We start from the raw sequence: 27,270 nt of genomic DNA on the forward strand, positions 1-27,270 counted from the left end.
CACATGTCTTTAGTTCCAGCCGCTCGGGAGGCTAAGGTAAGAAGATTGCTTGAGCCCAGGAGGCGGAGGTTGTGGTGAGCGGAGATCATGCCACTGTACTCCAGCTTGAGTGACAGAACAAGACTCTGTTTAGAAAAACAAACAAGCAAAAAAACTGCTGAGATAAATAATTCTAAGATTATAATAACTGTAGACATAGTTTAAACAAATCTCATTATCTAAGTAGAAAATTCTCATTAAAGAAAATTTAGGGACTGATGAAAAATGAAGAAAATAAAAATGATCTCTAATTATACTGCTGCTATTATTTTTCTTTCCCTTTTTGTGTGGAGGTGGGAAGCAAGAAGTCTCAGATCGTTTTTGCTTGTTTTAATATATTATAGACCTGAACAAAATAATTTCAAATAATTTATGTAGATACTTTGCCTCCAAGGAGGTGGTGCATAACTCCCTATTCTTATGGGTGGGTTGTGTGTAATGACTTCCTTCTAAGAAGTAGGGTATGAAAAGGGGAAAAAAGCATTTTACAGCAGAGAAACCTGACAGGCACTGTCTCGGCCAGGTGATCAAGATTAGCAACCATAAGCCATGTTGATAGCACATATCCTTGATGTAGTGGGATGCGAATGGCACTTTATCTCTGTGCTCTTTCTCCCCAAAACACATAACCTTAGTCTAACCAGGAGGCAAACATCAAGCAAATCTCAGTTGAGGGACCTTCTACAAAATACCTGGTCAGCACTCCTCAAAACTCTCATGAATTAGGTGCTTATCAGTCTCATGCATAATTTCATATATTTGTTCACATATTCAAATATGTTTATAGTATTTTTCATCTTACAAAATTTCTTTGGTTTGTTTGTTTTTTAGTAGAGACTGGGTTTCGTCATGTTGACCAGGCTGGTCCCAAACTCCTAACCTCAGTTAGGAGTGATCTGCCCACCTCGGCCACCCAAAGTGTTGGGATTACAGGTGTGAGCCTCCACGCCTGGCCCTTATAAAATTTCATTTAAGTAGTATACTTATAGGAAATACTACTTTGTGTATTTGTCTGCAATTTGCTTTTTTTGTTATTATTGTTCAACTTTGGTGTTTGTGCTTTATCCATGCTGATAGATACAGTTCTGATTTGTTTAGTGTATTCTAGTCCATTGTTTGGCCGTCACTATTCACTTTTTTGTTTTGGACATTTGGGTTAATTCTAATTTGTTGCTGTTATCAACATTGCTGCAATAACCATTTTTGTACAGGAACTCGTAGTCCCTAGATAACAAGAGTTCCTCTAAGGTTTTTACATTGCAGAGGAGTTGCTTTGTTCTAAAATATATAAATCTTTTTTTTTTTTCCTTTTTGAAACGGAGTCTCACTCTTGTCGCCCAGGCTGGAGTGCAGTGGCTGGATCTCAGCTCACTGCAAGCTCCGCTTCCCGGGTTTACGCCATTCTCCTGCCTCAGCCTCCCGAGTAGCTGGGACTACAGGCGCCCACCACCTTGCCCAGCTAGCTTTTTGTATTTTTTAGTAGAGACGGGGTTTCACCGGGTTAGCCAGGATAGTCTCGATCTCCTGACCTGGTGATCCGCCCGTCTCAGCCTTCCAAAGTGCTGGGATTACAGGCTTGAGCCACCGCGCCCGGCTAAAATAGATAAATCTTAAATTTTTATAGTTAATGCCAAAATTTGGTAGATAATCTCCAAAATGTTATATTTCCAACAACAGTATTTGAGAGATGCTGGTGAGAATGTGGAGAAACAGTATTTACTACTGTGGGGCATTTTATTTTTGCCAGTATAATGGAGGGGAAATTATATTAATTGTCATTGTCTTGATTATTAGGCTGAGCTAATAAATATTTTCACTTATTTATCATTTAGGTTTCCTCCTCTATGACTTGTCTCTTCATATGTTTGGTCAGATTTCTATGTTCTTGTTTTTCAGTTTGAAGGAGTTCCTTATATATTTTTCTTTTTCTTTTCTTTTCTTTTTTTTTTTTTTGAGACGGAGTCTCGCTCTGTCGCCCAGGCTGGAGTACAGTGGCATGATCTCAGCTCACTGCAAGCTCTGCCTCCCGGGTTCACACTGTTCTCCTGCCTCAGCCTCCCAAGTAGCTGGGACTACAGGCGCCCGCCACCACGCCCGGCTAGCTTTTTGTATTTTTTGGTAGAGACGGGGTTTCACTGTGTTAACCAGGATGGTCTCGATCTCCTGACCTCGTGATCCGCCCATCTCGGCCTCCCAAAGTGCTGGGATTACAGGCATGAGCCACTGCACCCAGCCTTCTTACATATTTTTCATACTGTTTTGTTAGCAGTATGCTTTGCATGTCAGTAGTATGTCAGTATGTAGTATGTCAGTAGTATGTATTTTGCTTTGCAAAATCTCAGTCTTTGATCTGAATTTGAAGAATGGTGTTCTTTTGTGTAAGAGGTTATTTTTATTTTTTGCTATTTAAAAAATCAAGTGCCGGCCGGGTGCGGTGGCTCAAGCCTGTAATCCCAGCACTTTGGGAGGCCGAGACGGGTGGATCACGAGGTCGGGAGTTCGAGACCATCCTGGCTAACACGGTGAAACCCCATCTCTACTAAAAATACAAAAAACTAGCCGGGCGAGGTGGCGGGTGCCTGTAGTCCCAGCTACTCAGGAGGCTGAGGCAGGAGAATGGCGTAAACCCGGGAGGCGGAGCTTGCAGTGAGCTGAGATCCGGCCACTGCACTCCAGCCTGGGCGACAGAGCGAGACTCCGTCTCAAAAAAAAAAAAAAAAAAAAAAAAAAAATCAAGTGCCATTTGTATATGATAGTACTTAAGTCTTCAGTTTGAATTCTAAAAATGTGTATATCTGTATAATCCACACACCTGTTATCCCATCATCCTATCAACACCCCAGAAAATTCCTTTGTACCTCTTCCCAGTCAACCCCACCACTGCCTCAAGTAAGTACTCTTCTGATTTCTGTTCTCATAGGTTAGTTTTACTTGCTCTAGAACTTCATATAATGGGGCTGGTTACGACGGCTCAAGCTGGTAATCCCAGCACTTGGGAGGCTGAGGTGAGCAGATCACTTGAGATCAGGAGTTCAAGACCAGCCTGGCAAGCATGGTGAAACCCTGTCTCTACTAAAAATGCAAAAATTAGCCTGATATGGTGGCATATGCCTGTAATCCCAGCTACTCAGGAGTCTGAGGCAAGAGAATCACTTGAACCCGGGAGGCTGAGGTTGCAGTGAGCCACTGCACTCCAGCCTGGGCGACAGAGTGAGACTATCTCAAAAAAGAGAACTTTATGTAATGGAATTATACAGTAGATACTCTGAATCTATTTTCATTTAGCATTGTATCTATGAAATTCATGTATGTTGTATCTATTAATGGTTTTTTCCGGCCTGGTACGGTGGCTTATGCCTGTAATCCCAGCACTTTGGGAAGCAGAGGCGGGTGGATCACAAGGTCAGGAGTTCAAGACCAACCTGGTGAAGATGATGAAACCCCATCTCTACTAAAAATACAAAAATTAGCCAGGCATGGTAGCAGGAGCCTGTAATCCTGGCTACTCAGGAGGCTAAGGCAGATAATTGCTTGAAACTGGGAGGCAGAGGTTGCAGCAAGCTGAGATCATGCCGCTGCACTCCAGCCTGAGCAACAGAGCGAGACTCCATCTCAAAAAAAAAAAAAAAGTTTTTTAAAGTAGGCTATTTTTTAGAGCAGTTTTAGATTTATAGAAAAAACTGAATGGAAAATACAGAGAGCTCCCATAAACCCTCTCCCCTTCCTCCCCCTTGCACCGTTTCCCCTATTAATATATTGCATTGATGTGGTAGATTAATTACAATTGATAACCCAATACTGATATGTTATTATTAATTAAAGTCCATTTTTTACATTAGGGTTCACTCTGTGCTTCAGCTATTTTTTTTCCCTCCCTCCTCCTTCCTGAACCTTTGGCAATCACTGATCTCTTTACTATCTTCACAGTTTTGCCTTTTCTAGATTGTCATCTAGATGGAATCATACAATATATAGCCTTTTTAGACTGGCTTCTTTCACTGAATTATATGCATTTAAAATTCTTTCCTGGCCTTTCATGCCTTGATAGCTCATTTCTTTCTTTTTTTGTGTTTTAATTATTTGTCACTAATTTTTCTCTTTGGGAACTCTTAGATAAGCTCATTTCTTTTTAGTACCAAATAATATTTCTTTGTCTGGATATACTCCAGTTTTATTTATCTGTTCACCTACTGAAGGACATTTTGGTTGCTTCTAACTTTTGGCAATTATGAATAAAACTACTGTCAAAAATCATGTACACGTTTTTGTGTGGATGTAGTTTTTCAACTAATTTCGGGAGGCACCAAGGAGAGTGCTGGATCGTATGCATATGGTAAGGGTATGTTTAGTTTCTTAAGAAACTGTCAGAGTTTTGTCCAAAGTGGCTCTTCCATTTTCCACTCCCACCAGTAATGGATGAGAGTTCCAGTTCCACATTTTTGTCAACATTTGGTGTTGCTTTTTCTGCATCTATTGGTAGAATTGTATGATTTTTCTTATATGATCTTTCCATAAATTTCTTTATAAGCACTGCTTTTGATGCATTTTACAATTTAAATAGGTTGTATTTTCATTTTATTTAGTTCAAAATATTTAAAAATTTCTCTACATTTCTTCTTTGACCTATATATTATTTTAAAATGTGTTGTTTAATCTCCAAGTATTGTGTGGTTTTTCAGCCATCTTTCTAGTTTAATTTCGTTGAGGTCTAAGAGCATACTTTGTATGATTTCTATTCTTTTACAGTTGTTAAGAGGTGTTTTATGGCCCAGAATGTGGTCTGTCTTCGTCATTGTTCTATGTGAGGTTGAGAATGATGCATCTTCTGCTACTGTTGGATGAAGTATTTTGTAGATATGAATTAGATCCAGATGATTAGTAGTGGTGTTCATTTCAACTATGTTCTGCCTACTTGATCTGTCAATTACTGATAGAAGGGTATTGAATTCTCTAACTATAAAAGTGGATCTGTCAGTTTTTATTTGCAGTTCTATTGTTTTTTGCATCTCATGTGTTTTATACCAGTTAAAATGCATACTAGGGTAGCTTAAAAAAAAAAAGGAAAATAAGTCAGTTAATAGAGTAACTAAAAAAAGAAAAAAATACATACTGTCAGAGTGAATCAAAAGACAAATACCCAACTAACTATATGTTGTCTATAAATAACCCATTTTAAATGCAAAGAACATAGATATAAAAAAGATAAAGATACACCATGCTGACACTAACCAAGAGGAAGTGGGAGTATCTACATTAATTTCAGACTGAACAGACTTCAGAGCAAGAGAAGTTATAGTTGAAGTCTTCAGCACTCCTATCAGTAATGGATAGATGTAGCAGGCAAAAAATCACCAAGGATATAGCTGAACTGAAGAGGATGATTAATCAACTAAATCTAAGTAACATTTACGTACTACTATAGTGGGAGTAAAAGGGAGAGATGAAGAGGTGGAACACAGGATTTTTAGTAGTAAACCACAATATAAACTATAGGCTTTGGTAAATAATGATGTGTCGGTATTGGTTCATCCATTGTAACAAATGTACCACAGTGATGTGGGATTATTATTATTATTATTATTATTATTATTATTATTATTATTTTTAGTCAGAGTCTTGCTCTGTTGTCCAGGCTGGGGTACAGTGGTGTGGTCTTGGCTCACTGGAACCTCTGCCTCCCAGGTTCAAGTGATTCTCCTGCCTCAGCCTCCAGAGTAGCTGGGATTACAGGCGCCTGCCACCACGCCCAGCGAATTGTTTCTATTTTTAGTAGAGGTGGGGGTTTCACCATGTTGGCTAGGCTGGCCTCGAACTCCTCACCTCGTGATCCGCCCACCTCGGCCTTCCAAAGTCCTGGGATTACAGATGTGAGCCACCGCATCTGGCCATGATGTGGGATATTAATGGTGGGGTAAGCTGTGTCTGTGTGTGTTTGGGAGGGTCTTTTGGAACTCTGTAGTTTTGAGCTCAATTTTATTATGAGTCTAAGATTGCTGTAAAAAATAAAGTCTGCTAATTTTTTTTTTTTTTTTTTGAGACAGTTTCGCTCTTTTTGCCCAGGCTGGAGTGCAGTGGCATAATCTCGGCTCACCACAACCTCCGCCTCCTGAGTTCAAGTGATTCTTGTGCCTCAGCCTCCTGAGTAGCTGGGATTACAGGCATGTGCCACCACGCCTGGCTAATTTTGTATTTTTAGTAGAGACAGGGTTTCTTCATGTTGGTCAGGCTGGTCTCGAACTCCTGACCTTAGGTGATCTGCCCGCCTCAGCCTCCCAAAGTGCTGGGATTACAGGCGTGAGCCCCTGTGGCTGGCCAGTCTGCTAATTTTTAAAAATGCATTTGAAACCCAATTGTTTCTAAAGGTATTCTGTAGTTTCTTTTTTGTAGACATATTTCCATTAGGTCTGTATTATTGATGTATTACTACTAGGTAAAAATACAGAGTTGTTTTGCTTTGATATTAAAGTTGACATTGGGCCCGGTGTGGTGGTGCACATCACCACCCCCGGGCTAATTTTTGTATTTTTAGTAGAGATGGAGTTTCACCATATTGGTCAGGCTGGTCTTGAACTCCTGAGTAGCTAGGACTACAGGTGCGTACCACCACACCTGGCTAATTTTTTGTATTTTTAGTAGAGACGGGATTTCACCATGTTAGCCAGGATGGTCTCCATCTCCTGAGCTCGTGATCCGACTGCCTCGGCCTCCCATAGTGCTGGGATTACAAGCGTGAGCCACTGCTCCCGGTCTATCACAGCTTTTAATGCATGCTCATCTTGTTACTTGTTATTGGTGTGTTCAGGTTTTGGATTTCTTCATTGTTCAGTCTTCGTTGGTTATATGTGTCTAGGAATTTATCCATTTCTTCTAGATTGTCCAATTTATTGGCATATGGTTGTTCACAGTAGCCTCTAATGATCCTTCCATTTCTGTGGTATCAGTTGTAATGTTTCCTTTTTTATCTCTGATTTTATTTATATGAATCTTGTATTTTCTTAGTTTGGCTAAAGGCTTGTCAGTCTTATTTATCTTTTCAAAAAGCCAACTGCATTTTGTTGCTCTTTGGTATAGTTTTCTTCATTTCAACTTCATTTATTTTTGCTCTGATCTTTATTATTTCTTTGCTTCTACTGACTTAGGTTTTGGTTTGCTCTTGTTTTTCTAATACTTTAAGATGCATCATTAGATTGTTTATTTGAAATTTTTCCTCTTTTTGACATGGGCACTTACAGGTATAAACTTCTTCCTTAGTACTGCTCTCACTGTAGCCTGTAGATTTTGGGTTGTCGTTGCTGTTGTTGTTGTTGTTTGAGACAGAGTCTCGCTCTGTTGCCCAGGCTGGAGTACAGTGGTGTGATCTTGGCTCACTGCAACCTCCGCCTCCCAGGTTCAAGCGATTCTCCCACCTCAGCCTCCTGAGTGGCTGGGATTACAGGTGTGTGCCACCACACCCAGCTAATTTTTTGTGTGTTTAGTAGAGACGGGGTTTCTCCTTGTTGGCCAGGTTGATCTCGAACTCCTGACCTCAGGTGATCCACCTGCCTTGGCATCCCAAAGTGTTTGGATTACAGACATTCGCCACCATGCTCAACCTGTTGTTTTTCCATTATTGTTTCAAGAAATTTTTAAATTTCCTTCTTAATCTCTTTATTGACCCAGTGGTCATTCTGCAGCGCATTGTTTAATTTCTGTATGTTTGTATAGTTTCCAAAATTCCTCTTGTTACTGATTTCTAGTTTTTTTCCATTGTGGTTAAAGAAGATACTTGATATTATTTCAGTTTTTTGTTTTTTGTTTTTTGTTTTTTTGAGACGGAGTCTTGCTGTGTCGCCCAGGCTGGAGTGCAGCAGCGCAATCTCGGCTCACTGCAAGCTCCGCCTTACGGGTTCACGCCATTCTCCCGCCTCAGCCTCCGAGTAGCTGGGACTACAGGCGCCCGCCACCACGCCCGGCTAGTTTTTTGTATTTTTAGTAGAGACGGGGTTTCACCATGTTAGCCAGGATGGTCTTGATCTCCTGACCTCGTGATCCACCCGCCTCGGCCTCCCAAAGTGCTGGGATTACAGGCTTGAGCCACTGCGCCCGGCCTATTTCAGTTTTTTGAATGTTTTTTAGACTTGGCTTGTAACCTAACATGTGATCTGTCCTGGAGAATGATTCATGTGCTGGGGAAAAAGAGTATATATTCTGTAGCTATTGGATGAAATGTTCTGTACAATCTATTAGGTCCATTTGGTCTATAGTGCAGATGAAGTCAAATGTTTCTTTGTTGAGTTTTGTCTGGATGATCTGTCTGATGCTGAAAGTGGGATGTTGAAGTCTCCAGCTATTATTGTATTGGGATCTGTCTCTTTAGCTCTAATAATATTTGCTTTATGTATCTGGGTGTTCCAGTGTCAGGTGCATATATTTTTAAAATTGTTTTATTGTTTTGCTGAATTGGCTCTTTTATCATGTAATGACTTTTTTTTTTGTCTCTTTTGTAGTTTTTATCTTGAAATCCATTTTGTCTGATATAAGTATAGCTACTCCTGCACCTTTTGGTTTCTATTTGCCTGGAATATCTTTTCCTATTCCTTTATTTTTAGTGTGTGTATGTCTTTATAGGTGAAGTGTGTTTCTTTTCCGCTACAGATCATTGGATCTTATTTTTTTAATCCATTCGGCCACTCTGTGTCTTTTGATTGGAGAGTTTGGTTCATTTACATTCAGTGTTACTATTGATAAGTAAGGACTTGCTCCTGCCATTTTGTTATTTGTTTTCTGGTTGTTTTGTGGTCTTCTCTCCCTTTTTTTCTTCCTTCTTCTTTTTAGTGCACATGATTTTCTTTGATGGTATGTTTTAATATCTTTTTATTTTTTTCTGTATCCCTTATATCACAGTTTTTAGATTTGAGGTTACCATGAGCTTGCAAATAATATCTTATATCCCATTATTTTAAACTGACGACAACTTAGCATTGATAGCATACGTAAACAAGCAAAAAGAAAACTAGTAAAAACTCTTTGTCTCCCTGCTTTTTAGCTGTTTTTTGTTTCTATTTTATATTTTATTGTACTATGTCTTGAAATGTTGTTGTAGTTATTGTTTTTGATTGCATCATCTTTTAGTCTTTCTACTCACATTATGAGTAGTTCATACACCCCAATACAGTATTATAATATTCTGTGTTTTTTCATATACTTACTATTACCAGTGAGTTTTGTACCTTCAGATGATTTCTTATTGCTCATTAACATCCTTTCCTTTCAGACTGAAGAATTCCCTTTAGCATTTCTTGTAGGACAGGTCTGGTGTTGATGAAATCCTGCAGCTTTTGTTTGGGAAAATCTATTTCCTCTTCATGTTTGATGGATATTTTCTCCAGAGATTACTATTCTGGTTTAAAGTTTTTCTATTTTATTTTTTCCTTCAGCACTTGGTCATGCCAGTCTTACCTGGCGTGAGATTGTAAGGGTTCCACTGAAAAGCCTGCTGCCAGATGTGTTGGAACTCCATTGCATGTTATTTGTTTCTTTTCTCTTGCTGCTTTTAGGATCCTTTCTTTATTCTTGACTTTCAGGACCGTAATTACTAAATGCCTTGAGGCAGTCTTCTTTGCGTTAAATCTGCTTGATGTTCTGTAACCTTCTTGTTCTTGCATAGTCTAGGTTGGGGATGTTGTCTGCTATTATTCCTTTGGATAAACTTTCTACAGCTGTGTCTCTGTTTACCTTCTCTAAGGCCAGTAACTCTTAGAGATGCCCTTTGAGGGTATTTACTAAATCTTGTAGGCGTGCTTCATTCTTTTTCTTTTTGTTCTTTCTTTTCTCTCTTTTCTTTCTTTTCTTTCCCTCCCTCCCTCCCTCCCTCCCTCCCTTCCTTCCCTCCTTCCTTCCTTGTCTTGCTCTGCCACCCTGGCTGGAGTGCAGTAGCGTGATCTCAGCTTGCTGCAGCCTCTGCCTCCTGGGTTCAAGGAATTCTCAAAACGCCACCATGCCTGGCTAATTTTTTGTATTTTTATTAGAGACTGCATTTTGCCATGTTGCCCAGGCTGGTCTTGAACTCCAGAGCTCAGGCAGTCTGCCCACCTTGGCCTCCCAAAGTGCTAGGATTACAGGTATGAGCCACTGTGCCCAGCCTCTTTTTCTTTTTTGTTTTCTTTGACTGTGTGTTTTCAAATAGCCTGTCTTCAAGCTCACTAATTCTTTCTTTTGCTTGATCAAGTCTGCTTTTAAGATACTCTGATCCATTCTTCATTATGTCAATTGCATTTTTCAGCTCCAGAATTTCCTTTTGATTCTTTCTAATTATTTCCATTTTGTAGTTAAATTCATCTGAAAGATTCTGAATTCCTTCTCTATGTTCTCTTGCATTTCTTCAAGTTTCCTCAAAACAGCTATTTTGAATTTTCTGTCCTGAAGGATTACATATCTCTGCCTCTCTGTGATTGGCCCCTGGTGCTTTATTTAGTTCATTTTGGGAGGTCATGTTTTCCTGGATGGTCTCGATGCTTGTGGATTCTCATTAGTGTCTAGTCATTAAAGAATTAGATGTTTCTTATAGTCTTCACCATCTAGTACATCTTGTTTTTACTCATCCTCTTTGGGAATGCTTTCCAGGTATTTGAAAGGACAGGGGTGTTGTGATCTAAGTTATATCTGCATTAAGGGCACCCCAAGTCCAACATCATTGAAGTTCTTACAGACTTGTAGAGGTACCACCTTGGTGGTCTTGAATAAGATCTGGAAGAATTCTTTCTATTGCCAGGCAGAGACTCTTGTTCTCTTCCCTTTTTCCCAAACAATCTCTTTCTCTGTGCTGGACTGCCTGGAGCTGAGGGATGGGTAACACAAGGACCTCTGTGGCCACTACCACTGGCATTGTGCTGGGTTACCTGAAATCAGCATGGCACTGGGTCTTGCCCAAGGCCCACTGTAACCACTGCCTGGCTACCTCTCAGGGCCTAGGACTCTACATAATCAGCAGATGGTGAAGCCAGCCAGGCTTGTGTCCTTCCATTCAGAGAGGCGAGTTCTCCTGAGCCCTAGTAGGTTTCAGAGATGCTGTCTGGGAGCCAGGGCCTGGTTTGTAAACCTTAGGAATCTACCTGGTCCTCTGTTCTGCTGCAGCTAAGCTGGCACCGAAACCATAGGACAAATGCTTTCCCACTCTCTTCTCCCCTTCTCCCAGGCAGGAGAGCCTCTGCCTATGACTGCCAGCATCATAGGCCCATAGGAAGTATTGCCAATGTTCACTTAAGGCCCAAGGACTTTTCAGTCAGCTTGTGGTGAATGCTTCCAGACCTGCAACTCACCCTTTCTGGCAGTGGGCTCCTTTCTGGCCCAGAATAGGTCCAGAAATTTCATCTAAGAGCCAAGGTCTGAAATTGAGGACCCCGAGTCTGTTTGGTGCTCTTCTCCACTGTGGCAGAGCTGGTACCTAAGCTGGTACCTTTATTTTCCCCTCTACTTTTTTCAAGCAGGAGTCTCTCCCCATAGCCACCACAGCTGGGAATGTGGTAGGTCACACCTGAAGCCAGCATGTTTCATAGTCTCACTCAAGGCCCACAACATGTTCTACCTGGTTACCACTGGGGATTATTCAAGGCTGAAAGGCCCTTTAGTCAGCAGTGATGAATCCCACCAGGAGTGGATCCGTCCCTTCATGTCAGCTGGTTCCCATCTGGCCCATGGTTTGTCTAGAAATGTCCAGGAGCTAGGGCCTGGAGTGGGGGCCTCACGACTCTGATTGGTACACTGTTCTACTTTGGCTGAGCTGGTGTCCAAGTTGCAAAACAAAGTCTTCTTTACTGTTTTCTCTCAAGTTGAAGGAAGGAGTCTCTTTTGAAGCTGTGAGCTGTGCTGCCTGGGGTTGGCAGAGGGGTGATGCAGGCATTCCCTTAGCCACCCCAGCTGGTGTCTTACTAGGTCATGTGTCCCCTGACTCTGCTGGCTCTGATCCCAGCACAGCTTTTAGACTTTCCTATAAGTTTCAGTCCTTGTGGCCTAGAATGCCTTTTGTTTATTGAGGACCCCAGAGCTCTTTAGCCTTCTGTGGTGAGGCTTGCTGAACTCAAGTTCTGGCTTCTGAGATGAGCAATCCCGCTTTGACTAGAGCCAATCTAAATGCACCCTCTGTGGACACTGGCTGAGTTCTGCCTGGTGTTGGCAGCACCAAGTTCCAATGTAAAGCCCCACAATTGCTTCACTCTCCCTCTCCCAAACATACAGATTCTCTCTAGTTGGCTGCTGCTGGGGGATGGGGGAAGGGTGGTGTCAGAAATTCAAGGACTTCTCCTACCCACTTCAGTTTGTTTTTCTGCAATATGAAGTTAAAACCAGGTATTGTGATCACTCACCTGATTTTTGGTTCTTGTGAAAGTGCTTTTTTATGTAGATGTCGTATTTGGTGTTCTGACAGGGAGGATGATTGGTGGAGGCTTCTGTTTGGCCATCTTGCTCTGCCTTCCAGGGCCTAGACTGGTACATTTGTTAAACAATGGGTGGACCAAGATTGGCACATGATTACTACCCAAAGTCTATAATTTATCTTAGGGTACATGCTTGATATTGTAACTTCTGTGGGTTTTGACATATGTATAATGACATGCATCTGGCATATAGTATCATACAGATTGGTTTCAATGTCCAAAAATCTCTGGGATCCACCTATTATCTCTCCATTCCCCTGCCCCCAAACCCTGGCAGCTATTGATTTTTTTTTTTTTTTTTTTTTTTAGATGGAGTTTCACTCGGTCACCCAGGTTGTAGTGCAGTGACACAATCTCGGCTCACTGCAACCTCCGCCTCCTGGGTTCAAGCGATTCTCCTGCCTCAGCCTCCTGAGTAGCTGGGATTACAGGCATACACCACCATGCCTGGTTAATTTTTTATGTGTGTTTTTTTAATAGAGTTGGGTTTTACCATGTGAGCCAGGCTGGTCTGGAACTCCTGACCTCAAGTGATCCGCCCATGTCGGCCTCCCAAAGTGCTGGGATTATAGGCATGAGCCACTACACCCAGGCAACTATTGATCTTTTCACTGTATTCCATAGTTTTGCTTTCCCTTCAACATGTATTTATAGAGCACCTACTATGTTCCAGTCAGTTTTGTAGACCTTGGGGATTAAATATTAAATAAGAAGGCAATGACCTTTGGAGCAAGATATAGGCCTGGCAGCTACCCTGAATTTTAATAAATACCACTGGTTTACTAGGCAATCTAGAAGGAGGCCCCTGTCCCAGATTTGGGAGTTAAGGAAAGACTTCATGTAAAAAGTAAGATCTATGTCGAAGCCTGAAGAAAGAGGTGGTGTCAACAAGGTAAGGGGATAAAGGAATAGCAACTAAGATTTTCTAGGCAGAAAGAACAGCCTAGGCAAAGGCCAAGAGGATAGAGATAGAATGCACACTTAGGAGCTAAAAGGAGCTCAATAGCGATGGTAGGAAGAACAAATGATTAGAAGATTTTAAGAGGTAGGGGGATATGAAGAGAAATGAAGCTAGAGAAGGGGAGAAGTTTCCTGACTGTGAGTCTTCTTGTAAACCATATCGAAGACTTAGAATTTAAATCTAGAGGTCAGAGAATTTCTTATAGATTTTTTTTCTTTCTTTCTTTTTTTTTTTTTTGAGACGGAGTCTGGCTCTGTGGCCCAGGCTGGAGTGCAGTGGCCGGATCTCAGCTCACTGCAAGCTCCGCCTCCCGGGTTTACGCCATTCTCCTGCCTCAGCCTCCCGAGTAGCTGGGACTACAGGCGCCCGCCACCTCGCCTGGCTAGTTTTTTGTATTTTTAGTAGAAATGGGGTTTCACCGTGTTAGCCAGGATGGTCTCAATCTCCTGACCTCGTGATCCGCCCGACTCGGCCTCCCAAAGTGCTGGGATTACAGGCTTGAGCCACCGCGCCCGGCCTAGATTTTTTTCTTAAATTTAGCTCTTTATTTAGAGATAATCATAGTTTGACATAGAGTTGAAAGAAGTAATTCAGAGAGACTGGGCACACTGCCTCACACCTGTAATCCCAGCATTTTGGGAGGCTGAGGCGGAAGGATTGTTTTGAGTCTAGGAGTTCAGGACCGGCCTGGGCAACATAGTGAGCCCCTGTGTATTAGTCAGTTTTCATGCTGCTGATGAAGACATACCTGAGACTGGGTAATGTACAAAAGAAAGAGGTTTATTAGACTTACAGTTTCACGTGACTGGGGAGGCCTCACAATCATGGTGGAAGGTGAAACGCAAAAAGGCATGTCTTACGTGGTGATAGATAAGAGAAGAGTTTGTGCAGGGAAACTCCCATTTTTAAAACCATCAAATCTCATGAAACTTATTCACTATCAAGAGAACAGCACGAGAAAGATCCGCCCTCATGAATCAGTTATCTCCCACTGGGTCCCTCTCACAACAAGTGGGAATTATGGCAGCTACAAGATGAGACTTAGATGGGGACACAGAGCCAAACCATATCACTTTGTCTTTACACACACACAAAAGATTATATATATATGCCAGGCGTGGTGGTACACACCTTTAGTCCCAGCTACTCGGAAGACTGAGGTGGAAGGATTGCTTGAGCCCAGGAGGGCAAGGCTGTAGTGAGCCATGATTGTGCCACTGCATTCCAGCCTGGGTGATAGAGCAAGATCCTGTCTCAAAAGAAAAAAAAAGTGATAAATTATATTTTCATTTTTCATTCAAAGTCTTTTTGTTTCTTTAGTATCCTAGCCTAAATTTTTTTTTTTTTTTTTTTGGCTCTGAGCTCCTTGCTAATTTGCTAGGCTAGATTAGGCAAACAGAAATCAGCACCCTGAATTATTTTCTACTCTTACCTTAAAGAAGTTTATGGTTTGTGAATGTATGTGAGAGAATTTTGTAAAGCAAGAAGTTGGTAGCTTTAAATAATTCTGGACTTAATATTGATCTGCAACATTTAGAATTTTTGATTTAAAATGTTATTGATACAGTATGAATGCTTGTTGGAATATGAATTCTACTTCAAGGTGTTAGATGATATATTTGCAGAGATACATAGACCCTGCCCTCAAAGTTTAGACTCTGTTGGGTCAAATAGACTTTTTGACATAATTTCATTTCATTGAGGTAAGTGCAGGGATAGAGATATTAGGGCATTTTTGGAAGAGAAAGGGGGCACTTACCTTACTAGGAGAGGAGGAGTATTGGAGAAGCCATACTTGAACTAACTCTTGAATGGTGAATAGCAATTAATCTGATGAAGGTGATGATAGGACATTTCAGAACATTTAGAACAGCATGAACAGAGGCACATAGAAGCATCATATTGGAATTGCTAGTCAGGAAATTACAAACAGGTTAGTGCTGTTTGAGTCTGTCCAGTGTGGGAGGCAGAAGTTATAAAATAGACACTAAAAGATAAGCCAGGGCCTGTTGCATTGAGTTTGAACTTGATGCTCAGTGGTTCTCAAACATATCCAGTCCAGTGTTTCTTTTTTTTATAGTAAATATTTTCTAATGCTTCTTGATGATCCTTAAAAGGAACTCTTTTAATTATAATTCACATATAATAAAATTAACACATAATTTCTTTTTTTTTTTTTTTTTTTTGAGACGGAGTCTCACTCTGTCGCCCAGACTGGAGTGCAGTGGCCCAGTCTCGGCTCACTGCAAGCTCCACCTCCCGGGTTCACGCCATTCTTCTGCCTCAGTCTCCGAGTAGCTGGGATTACAGGCACCCGCCACCATGCCCGGCTAATTTTTTGTATTTTTAGTAAGACAGGGTTTCGCTGTGTTAGCCAGGATGGTCTCAATCCCCTGACCTTGTGATTTGCCCTCCTCGGCCTCCCAAAGTGCTGGGATTACAGGTGTGAGCCACCGCGCCCGGCCAACACATAATTTCTAATGTGATGTCATAAATGTAACATAAAGGAAAAGTATAAGAAATCTAAAACAACATAATTTGAAATATATATTTTAAAATATAAATGTTTAAGCATTATATCATTAGAACGTGTAATGAATTAATCAGATGCTTGTACATGTACATAGAATTACTGTGAATACACAGCAAGAAATGCAGGTATATAAAATGTGTTGTATTGGTAGGTAAGATATTTTAAATGATATTGTCACTGGTAATGAGATTTTTCAAAATACTTAACATCCTGTTTGCTAAGTTCCAACCAAGTCAAAGTACAAGTTGTATTAATTGCATTCCTGGAAAATTTGGTGTTTATTAAAACCGTGAAAAAATACTTTTTTATGTAAAACAAAATACATACTTTCTAGGCTCAAGTAATTATAAACAGGTTTTTCCACACAGTATCAGATGGGACATTGCAAAGTCATGTGAGACCCAGGTCTGTTTGTCCTGTGGGATGTTCTTGGTCAGGGGTCTGCAAACTTCAGCCCACAGGTCACACTGCCTGTTTTTATATAGCCCATGAGCTAGGAATAGTTTTTACATTTTTAAAGAGTTGTACAAAAAGGGGAGGAATATGCCACAGATGGTTACAACTTTTATAGAAAGCTTGCCAACTCCTATTTCTTGGGCATCGAAGGATGCCAAGCATCCCTAGCTCCTGCTCACTTAATGCCAACAGCACTCCTTCCAATCACTGTGAAACCAAATGTAGCCTCCACCATTTCTCAGGTGCCTTTGGGAGGGCAATACTACCTGGTTGAGAACCACTGTTCTGTTTTATCAGTTTTCAAATTTTTATTCCTCTGTGACACATTTAACATGTGCATGACAGGAATACATGCATGATATAGTTCCCTGCAGAGTTCTTGTGTTTGTAATTTTCTTTTTTTCTTCCATTCAAGTAAACAATTAAAATGAGGGAGGTAATTGTTTAATATAAGGATACTTTGAAAACCCTCTGATTTATACTTATAAAAATCTGTACAAACTTCAATGCTTGTACTACTACTACTGCTAACTATATTATGTACAACTTATCTTATACCTCCTAGGAGAGTGCTTCACATCATCCTGCCCGACCACCACTGAAGCAAGTAATAGGCAGCCATGGGATAACTTTAAACAAGCAAGTGCCAGCATCCTATATTTATATTTTAGATATATCACTTTGATGGTGTAATAGAACATAGACTGGAGGGAGTCCACACTTAGTTTAGGTTCAAGATGGTGAGTGCTTCTACCAGCTAGTAGGGACAAACCAGAGGGGACATATTATTAGAGAATTATTTCAGATGTAACAATCAGTAGAACTTGACAACTGAAAGTTACAGGCATTTATTTTTCTTTTTCTTTTTTCTTTTCAAACTCATTTTACTGCCAGCATTTGTTTTTAACACTTTGTTGCCTGCCAGAATCACTTTGGAAACTTTTAAATAATACTAATGCTTAGGCTTCACTCTGTAATTCCTAGAAATCAGAATTTCTGGGATAATAGCTGGGCACTGATATTTTAAAATTGTACTTCAGGATTCTAATGTGCAGCCAGTGTTGAAAACCACTGATTCAAGATGTGGAAGAGAGAGAAGAATGAAGGATGAGTATACCAGGCTGTCAGCTTAGGCTGCCAGTAGGTGGAAGTGGTGTGCTGTGAACAGTATCTATTTTATGGTGGCTATTCAAGCATTTTTTAAATGAAAATTGATGACTTTGAACCCAAACCACAATCATTTTCTCATTTAATTTTTAATTGTTCTAAATTTGGATGAATTGACCCTAGTTCAAGATATTATTGACTGGAACCCAACCAAAATAACTTTTGTCACAGATGAAATTATATCAGAATGGATATCTCTTGATATTATTTGAGAAGAAGAATGATACAAATTACCTGAGTTGTGACATAATATTGTGAAGCAAGGTGCCAGTGGAAATAATTTTACTTAATTATAAGTATATTATACAAAATAATACTTTTTTTCTTTCTTTCTTTTTTTTTTTTTTGAGGTGGAGTCTTACTGTGTCCCCCAGGCTGAAGTGCAGTGGCGCAATCTTGGCTCACTGCAACCTCCACCTCCTGGGTTCAAACGATTCTCCTGCATCAGCCTCCCGAATAGCTGGGATTACAGGCATACGCCACCACACCCGGCTAATTTTTGTATTGTTAGTGGAGATGGGGTTTCTCCATGTTGGACAGGCTGGTCTTGAGCTTCTGACCTCAGGTGACCTGCCCACCTCAGCCTCCCAAAGTGCTGGATTACAGGTGTGAGCCACCATGCCCAGCCTGTATTTGTATTGATTGGCATAGCCAGAGGTTTGGGGTCCTGCTTTCTGGTAAATAGGCAAAGATTCAGTAAATGTTTATTGAATTGTAATGTGAAATATCTTTAATGTACCAGAAAGTTGTAATATTTGCCATACAATTTTTTATATTAATGAAGAAATGAAAGACAGATTGTTTTTCTTTCAGCTCCAGTCTCACTTGCTCTACCTGTATTCTACCTTGTGTTGTCTACCTTTACATTCTTCTGTTCCCACTGCCACCACCCTCTTTTAGTCAGGACTCTTGGTTCTAAATGATAGGAATACAGCTTAAACTACCTTGAATAGTTGATGGAATATTGGGTTGTCTGTAGGAAGGATGCTGAGATAGCATTATAGAATTGCAGGAAGGCCTGCAGGAACCGGGCTCTTGGGAACTGTAAAACAGGGATATCACCCCATTAAAATCCACTCTCATCTCCCCTTGGCTTCATTCTATTTTCTTGCAGACATGCTTTTGCCAAAAGGTTCAAGAAAATGCTGTCTGTAACCCCAGCCTCATGTCCTTCTTGTACTGTGGCCCGAAAAGACAAGACCATTTCTCCTGCCCTAAATTAGGAAATTCATTTAGACCAGTCAGTGTGCCCAGAGAAAGGAGGACATTGTGATCTGTTTGGTTTGGAGCTTATGCCAGTCCCCATGGCCACTAGCAGATAGGGGCATAGCAAAGAAGAGGCAAGGGGAAGCTTACTCTTGGGACTAAGTTATTAACTGCTGCTGTCCTCTCCTAGGCTCCATTGCCTTAGCCCTCTGATAATTTCCCACTTTAGTCCAACTACTTACTGTTATCAGATTCAGTTTAGAAAAAATTTTTTTAATTAAAAACATTTTTAAAAGAGAGACAGGGTTTTGCTGTGTTTTCCAGGCTGGTCTCAACCTCCAGGGCTTAAACAATCCTCCTGCTTCAGCCTCTGGAGTAGCTGGGACTGCAGGCATGTGATACCACACCTGGCCAGATTTGGCGTTCTAAACCACATGTTGCATCATGATTTCCCAGTTACCTAGCCCTTAGTGGCCCCTCATTGTGTATATATAACAATGTCTAAACTTGATACACTCTAATCTGGCTGCAGACTGCCTTCTCTATCTTATCTCTCAGTTTTTCTATTCACTGTTGGCCCTCTAAGCTCTGATAACACTTACATGTTCCTCACTCAAACATCTAAACCTTAAGTAAAAAATTTGTGGTAATACTTTTCAAATCATTGATGTCTCAGGATCTCTGAAGGCCAGCAACTGAAGTATTGTAGCTACTCATTAGGGACTGGCATCTCTGTATCATTGTTGGCAGAATGTACCAGTTTACATTTTTTTCAGTGGTGGTGATACCGAGTCTACTTCTCTATGTAGTCACTTGTGACAACTAATCAGAGGGACACCTGGCTTAACAGTTGAGGCTTTGTCCCTGCACTTATCTCGTGGTGTTTTCAGAAAAATCAGTTGGCTGCTTGAAGCTTCAGTTTCCTTTTCTGTAAGTTGAGAGTGAAGAACACTATAATACTATTATCTACCCCATTGCCTTTGAAAATTGGTTATGAGGGTCAAGTGTAGTAATACAGACATACCTCGGAAATACCATGGGTTTGGTTCCAGGTGGCCACAATAAAGTGAATAATGCAATTAAGCAAGTCACATGAATTTTTTTGTTTCCTAGTGCATCAAAGTTGTGTTTATGCTGTGCCATACCATATCGTACTACACTATATTAAGTGTATAATAGCACTATGTCTTTAAAAGCAATATACATTCCTTAGTTAAGGGATACTTTATTACTATTGAAGAGGCCCAAGTGAGAGGATTACTTGAGTCCAGGAGTTTGAGGCTGCAAGTGAGCTATGATTGGGCCTCTGCACTCCAGCCTGGGTAACAGACCCCATCTCTCCCCCCCAAAAAACCTAAAAACTTTATTGCTAAAAAATGCTAATGATTACCTGAGCCTTCAGCAAATCATATTCTTTTTGCTGGTGGAGGGTCTTGCCTTGATGTCTTGTTTTTGTTTTCTAAATATGTGTGCCTGTGTGTGTGTGTGTGTGTGTGTGTGTGTGTGTGTGTGTGTCAGAAGTGGGATTTGAATTGCCTTGATGTCAGTGGCTGCTTACTGATAGAGTGGTGATTGCTGAAAGTTGGGGTGGCTGTGGCAATTTCTTAAATAATACAACAATGAGGTTGTTGCATCTGTGGACTCTCCCTTTCATGAAAGATTTCTCTGTATCATGTGATGCTGTTTGATAGCATTTTACCCAAAGTAGAACCTCTTTCAAATTGGAGTCAGTTCTCTCCAACCCTGCTGCTGCTTTATCAACTAAGTTTCTGTAATGTCCTAAGTCCTTTGTTGTCACTTCAGCAACGTTCACAGCATCTTTACTAGGACTATATACCAAGAAACCACTTTGTTTACTCCTCCATAATGAGTAACTTCTTATCCATTCAAGTTTGATCATAAGATTGCAACAATTCAATCACATCTTCAGATTTCATTTCTAATTCTGGTTCTCTTGCTATTTTCACCACATATGCAGTTACTTCCTCCACTGAAGTCTTGGACGCCTCAAAGTCATCCATGAGGGATGGAATCAACTTCCTCCAAACTCTCGTTAATGTTGGTATTTTGACATTCTTCTATGAATCATGAATGTTCTTAATGGCATCTAGAATGGTGAATCCTTTCCTGAAGGTTTTCAGTTTATTCTGCCTGGATCCATTAGAGTAATCACTGTCTATGGCAGCTATAGCCTTACAAAATGTATTTCTTTTTCTTTTTTTTTTCTTTTTAGACAGGGTCTTGCTATGTCGCCCAGGCAGGAGTGCAATGGTGCCATCTTGGCTTATTCAGCCTTGACTGCCTGTGCTCATGTGATCCTCCCACCTCAGTCTCCTAAGTAGCTGGGACCACAGATGTGTACCACCCCGCCTGGCTAATTTTTTTGTATTTTTTGTAAAACCGTGGTCTCGCCATGTTGCCCAGAATGGTCTTGAACTGCCAGGCTCAAGCAATCTGCCCACCTCGGCCTCCCAAGTGCTGAGATTATAGGCTTGAGCCACTATGCCTGGTCACAAAATGTATTTAAAAAAAAAAAAAAAAAAAAGACTTGACGGTCAGAATTACTTCTTGATCCATGGACTGTAGAATGAATGCCATGTTAGCAGTCACGAAAATAACATCTCCTTGTACGTCTCCATCAGAGCGCTTGAGTGACTACGTGCATTATTTGTGAGTAGTAATATTTTGAAAGGAATCTTTTTTTCTGAGCAGTAGGTTTCCTTAAAATATTAAGCCCACTGTGAGTATTTTAAATTCAGCTGAATATTTTAAATTCAGCAAGCCATGCTGTAAACAGATGTGCTGTTTAGGCTTTGTTGTTCCATTTACAGAGCATAGGCAGAGTAGATTTAACATCATTCTTAAGGACCCTAGAGTTTTCTGAACGATAAATGACCATTGGCTTCAACTTCAAGTCACCAGCTGCATTGGCCCCTAACAAGAGAATCAGCCTGTCCTTTGAGGCATTGACTTCTCTAGCTGTGACAGTCCTACTTTATGAGAACTCACAAACAAAAAATAAAGTCCTAGATGGTATCTTTTTCCAATACACAGCTATTTCATCTATATTGAAAATATTTTGTTTAGTGTAACTACCTTCATCAAATAGCTAGATCTTCTGGATAACTCACTGCAGCTCCTACATCAGCACTTGCTGCTTCATCTTGTACTTTTGTGTTAATGGAGACAATTTCTTTCTTTAAACCTCATGAACCAACCTTGCTTCAAACTTTTCTTCTGTAAGCTTTCTCACCTCTCTCAACCTACATATAATTAAAGAAAGTTAGGGCCTTGCCCTCGATTAGGTTTTGGCTTATGGGAAGGTTGTGGCTGGTTTGATCTTTTGTCCAGACCACCAAAAACCTTCTCCATATCAGCAATAAGGCTGTTGTGCTTTCTTTTTTTTTTTTTTTTTTTTTTTTTTTGAGACAGAGTCTCACACTGTCCTCCAGGCTGAGGCTGGAGTGCAGTTGTTGCAGTTGTGCAAAATCAGCTCACTGCAACCTCTGCCTCCTGGGTTCATGCATTTCTCCTGCCTCAGCCTCCCGAGTAGCTGGGATTACAGGTATGCACCACTACGCCCAGCTAATTTTTGTATTTTTAGTAGAGACAGGGTTTCACCGTGTTGTCCAGGCTGGCCTCAGACTCCTGACCTCAAGTGATCTGCCCGATTCAGCCTCCCAAAGTGCCAGGATTACAGGCGTGAACCTGTACTGCGCCTGGCTCTGTTTTGCTTTCTTGTCATTTATGTGTGCACTGGAGTAGCACTTTTAATTTCTTTCAAGAACTTCTCCTTGGCGTTCACAACTTGGCTAGCTGTCTGGCACAGGAGGCCTAGCTTTCAGCCTATCTTGGCTTCCTCTCTAAGCTTAAACATTTCTAGCTTTTGATTTAAAATGAGACATGTTTGACTCTTTCTCTTGAATATTTAGAGGCCGTTGTAGGGTTATTAATTGGCCTAAATTCAATATTGTGTGTCTCACGTCATAGGGAGGCTTGCAGAGAGGGAAAGAGAAGGAACGGCCAGTGGTTGGAGCAGTCAGAACACAAGACATTTATCAATTAGTTAGTTTATCTGTCTTCTATGGGCATGGTTCATGGTGCCCTGAAAGAATTCCAATAGTGACATTGAAGATCTCTGATCACAGATCACCATAACAGATATATATAGTAGTGAAAAAGTTTGAAATATGAGAATTTTCAAAATGTGACACAGAGACACAAGGTGAGCATATGCTATTTGAAAAATGGCACCAATAGACTTCCTTAGTATAGGGTTGCCACAGACCTTCAATTTGTAAAAAATGCAGTATCTGTGAAGTATAATAAAGTAAAGTTCAATAAAGTGATGCACAATAAAATGAAGTACACCTGTAGATGTGAAAATGCTATGGTATGCTAAAGAGTACTGTGGAAATTTAAGGCATGTTACTATGCTTGAGCTTATATTTAGTTACTGTGTTTTCTTGGATAGTAGAATAGAGAACCCAGATTCAATGGCAATTAACTTTTGAAAATATATGGGAAAGTATAAAGTAGTAAATAATTTCACAGTACTATTATTGTGAATGAGCTGTTTGGCTGAAGATGGACTTCAAAGCTAAGATAATACATTCACTTAATAATTTACTTAGTGCATCATATGGATAAGGCATTATACAGTTGAAGTATATCAAACCAAGCCTGGCTATAAGGCACTGTGAAATTATGTAAGATTTTTATCAGACAACCAATTAATTTAATTCTTTTGTTTTATTGTTATTATTATTTTAGAGAGAGGGTCTTACTATGTTGCTCAGGCTGGACTTGAACTTCTGGGCTCCAGCTGTCCTCCTGCCTCAGCTTCCCAAGTAGCTGGGACTACAGGCACACACCACCACACCTGGCTTGTTTTATTACTTCAAAAAAATTTTCGTTTTATCTCCCCACCATAGAACTGGATATTTAAAAATTATATTCTAGTTATTGATACCAAATTGAGTGACATGGAATTTTTAACAGTAGCTTTTCTGATATTTGATATTTCCAAAGGGAGTATTTTTGCCATAAAGAGCTTATTCTCATTACTGTCTGCCCCCTCCTCCACCCACTTTTTTTTTTTTTTTTCAGTGCAGTCTTGCTTTGTCGCCCAGGCTGGAGTGGAGTGGTGTGATCTGAGCTCACTGCTACCTCTGCCTCTTGGGTTCAAGCAGTTCTTCTGCCTCAGCCTCCTGAGTAGCCGGGACTACAGGTGTGCGCAACCACACCCGGCCAATTTTGTAATTTTAGTAGAAAAATGGGGTTTCACCATTTTGGCCAGGATGTTCTCAAATTTCTGACCTCAAGTGATCTGTCCACCTCAGCCTCACAAAGTGCTGGGATTATAGGTGTGAGCCACCGTACCTGGCCTCCTTACTGTCCCATGATGACCTTTTATGAAAGTTTATTTCAGTGACCTTTTTTTTTTTTGAGACAGTGTCTCTCTCTGTCACCCAGACTGGAGTGCAGTGGTGCAATTTTGACTCACTGCAGTCTCCGCCTCCTGGTTCGAGCGATTCTTGTGCCTCAGCCTCCTGAGTAGCTGAGATTACAGGCATGCACCAGTATGCCTGGCTAATTTTTGTAGTTTTAGTAGAGATGGGGTTTCACCATGTTGGCCAGTTTGGTCTCTTAACTCCTAACCTCAAGTGATCTCGCCTCTGCCTCCCAGAGTGCTGAGATTACAGGCGTGAGCCACTGTGTCTGGCCTGTTTCGGTGATTTAAGAGTCACTCAAAATATGATCTGTAGTTAAGAAGCTATCCTTTTTAGTTACCTACTAAATTCAAATGATTTGCTTTTTCTGTCATCTTTATAGTCTATTGCGTCTGCAGACATGGATTTCAACCAGTTGGAAGCATTCTTGACTGCTCAAACCAAAAAGCAAGGTGGGATCACATCTGACCAAGCTGCTGTCATTTCCAAATTCTGGAAGAGCCACAAGACAAAAATCCGTGAGAGCCTCATGAACCAGAGCCGCTGGAATAGCGGGCTTCGGGGCCTGAGCTGGAGAGTTGATGGCAAGTCTCAGTCAAGGCATTCAGCTCAAATACACACGCCTGTTGCCATTATAGAGCTGGAATTAGGCAAATATGGACAGGTGAGTTAAACTTAAGTCAATTTTCCTTTGTAAACTATATTTTTCATTACATGTTAGCTTGTTCATTCAGATTTATTTATTTATTTATTTATTTATTTATTTATTTATTTATTTATTTTTTGAGACGGAGTCTCCCTCTGTCGCCTGGGCTGGAGTGCAGTGGCTGGATCGCAGCTCACTGCAAGCTCCGCCTCCCGGGTTTGCGCCATTCTCCTGCCTCAGCCTCCCGAGTAGCTGGGACTACAGGCGCCCGCCACCTTGCCCGGCTAGTTTTTTGTATTTTTTTTTAGTAGAGACGGGGTTTCACCATGTTAGCCAGGATGGTCTCGATCTCCTGACCTTGTGATCCGCCCACCTTGGTCTCCCAAAGTGCTGGGATTACAGGCTTGAGCCACTGCGCCCGGCCCTCAGATTGATTTTATGCAATAACAGCAACAGGAAAAGACACTGTTTCCTAGAATCCTTTTTTCAGAGGTAGAATCATCTGAAAATTTGGGTACTCTTACTTGTGGACAGAGTCTGGAAACTAGCCTCAGGTCCTGGCAGCTGTCTCAGAAGAACAGAATGGGCCAATAACATGATTGCTCAGAAGCTGACCACTACTGCATCTGGTTAGATCTCAAAATCCTTGGCATTTGGTTAGAATTTCCAAGGCAATAATAGAAATAATAAATAAAGACCAAGAATTCGGATTAGGCAGCACAATCTCATCTAGTCATCTTTAATAATCAGTCAGGGGTAGGAGGCAGTGTATCTTAATTTACATTAATAAATTGTTCCTAAAGACCCCTAAATGTGCTATCTCTGTCCTTCAGGTCACAAATAATTCTCAATTTAATCTTATGTACAGTGCTTTTTTTCCCAACAGTTTCAGCAGTCATTATGGCAGATAATTTTAATGTCTATATGGTTTTTCTTGACGTCATTCACTTTGTGTTCCAGATGACTGCCAGCTCAGACTTTTAATGATCTGGCTTATGTCTTTTGGGGGGAAAAAATAAATTGGTAATTAGGAAGAGAAAACCCAGGTCACTGAATTAGCTAATCACATTTATTTTCAGATAAATAAGTAAGTGCTTCTATTATATCCTACAATAGAAATTTATTTCTTAATTATGAGAGTATTTTTGAGCTTGTCAGATTTTCTCATATATTTTCTTTTATAGTTTCTTTAGATGTTTCAGTGTTTGCAGTTCTGTACTGACTTTAATTTTAATTTAAAAGATAATTCAGGGCTGGGCACGATGGCTCATGCCTGTAATCCTAGCACTTTGGGAGGCTGAGGTGAGGGGATCACCTGAGGTCAGGAGTTCGACACCAGCCTGACCAACATGGAGAAACCCCATCTCTACTAAAAATACAAAATTAGCTGGGCATGGTGGCACATGCCTGTAATCCCAGCTACTTGGGAGGCTGAGGCATGAGAATCGCTTGAATCCGCGAGGCAGAGGTTGTGGTGAGCCGAGACCATGCCATTGCACTCCAGCCTGGGCAATACGAGCGAAACTCTGTCTCCAAAAAAAAATTTTTTTTAATAATAAAAGATAATTCAGCCCGGGTGCAGTGGCTCACACCTGTAATCCCAACACTTTGGGAGGCCAAGGTGGGTGGATCACCTGAGATCAGGACTTTGAGACCAGCCTGGCCAACATGGTGAAACCTTGTCTCTACTAAAAATACAAAAATTAGCCAGCATTGTGGCAGGCGCCTATAATCCCAGCTACTTGGGAGGCTGAGGCAGAAGAATCACTTGAATCTGGGAGGCGGAGGTTGCAGTGAGCCGAGATCGAGCTACTGCATTCCAGCCTGGGCGACAAGAGCGAGATTCCACTTAAAAAAAAAAAAAAAGAGATAATTCATTAAAAATTTTCACTGGGCACAGTGGCTCATGTCTATAATCCCAGCACTTTGGAAGGCCAAGGCAGGTGGATCACTTGAGGTCAGGAGTTCAAGACCAGACTGGCCAACATGATAAAACCCCATCTCTCCTACTAAAAATACAAAAACAAAACAAAACAATAAAAAAACAAAACAACAACAACAAAAATTGCTGGACATGGTGGCAGGCACCAGTAATCACAGTTACTCAGGAGGCTGAGGCAGGAGAATTGGCTTCAGCCTGGGAGGTGGAGGTTGCAATGAGCAGAGATCACGTCACTGCACTCCAGCCTGGGTGGGAGACCCTGCTGCAAAAAAAGAAAAATTTTAAATTTGGAGTACCTTTTTACGCTACTTGTACTTGTTGACTAGTTTGTCTGATCCTAAAGTGAGTTCTCTTTCTGGGCTCGGTGGCTCACGCCTGTAATCCCAGCACTTTGGGAGGCTGAGGCAGGTGGTTCATCTGAGGTTAGGAGATCGAGACCAGTCTGGCCAACATG

The 27,270-nt window shown here is 40.9% G+C and overlaps 1 protein-coding gene across 5 annotated transcripts in view; it reads left to right on the forward strand.

The window, feature by feature from the left end:
* COMMD1 (copper metabolism domain containing 1) overlaps positions 1-27,270 on the forward strand; it is a 230,454-nt gene that overhangs the window by 64,975 nt on the left and 138,209 nt on the right. For 4 of the 5 annotated variants that reach the window (XM_023202047.2, XM_023202046.2, XM_023202049.2 and 1 more), the window contains one exon: positions 24,611-24,892. In XM_023202047.2, the coding sequence (XP_023057815.1) occupies positions 24,611-24,892 (282 nt within the window). Of the gene's footprint in view, positions 1-20,808; positions 20,834-24,610; positions 24,893-27,270 lie in introns of those variants that run through there. The other variant, XM_023202048.2, reaches the window with a different exon arrangement.

Source organism: Piliocolobus tephrosceles, chromosome 15 (genome assembly GCF_002776525.5).
Source record: "Piliocolobus tephrosceles isolate RC106 chromosome 15, ASM277652v3, whole genome shotgun sequence".
Taxonomy (NCBI): Eukaryota; Metazoa; Chordata; class Mammalia; order Primates; family Cercopithecidae; genus Piliocolobus; species Piliocolobus tephrosceles.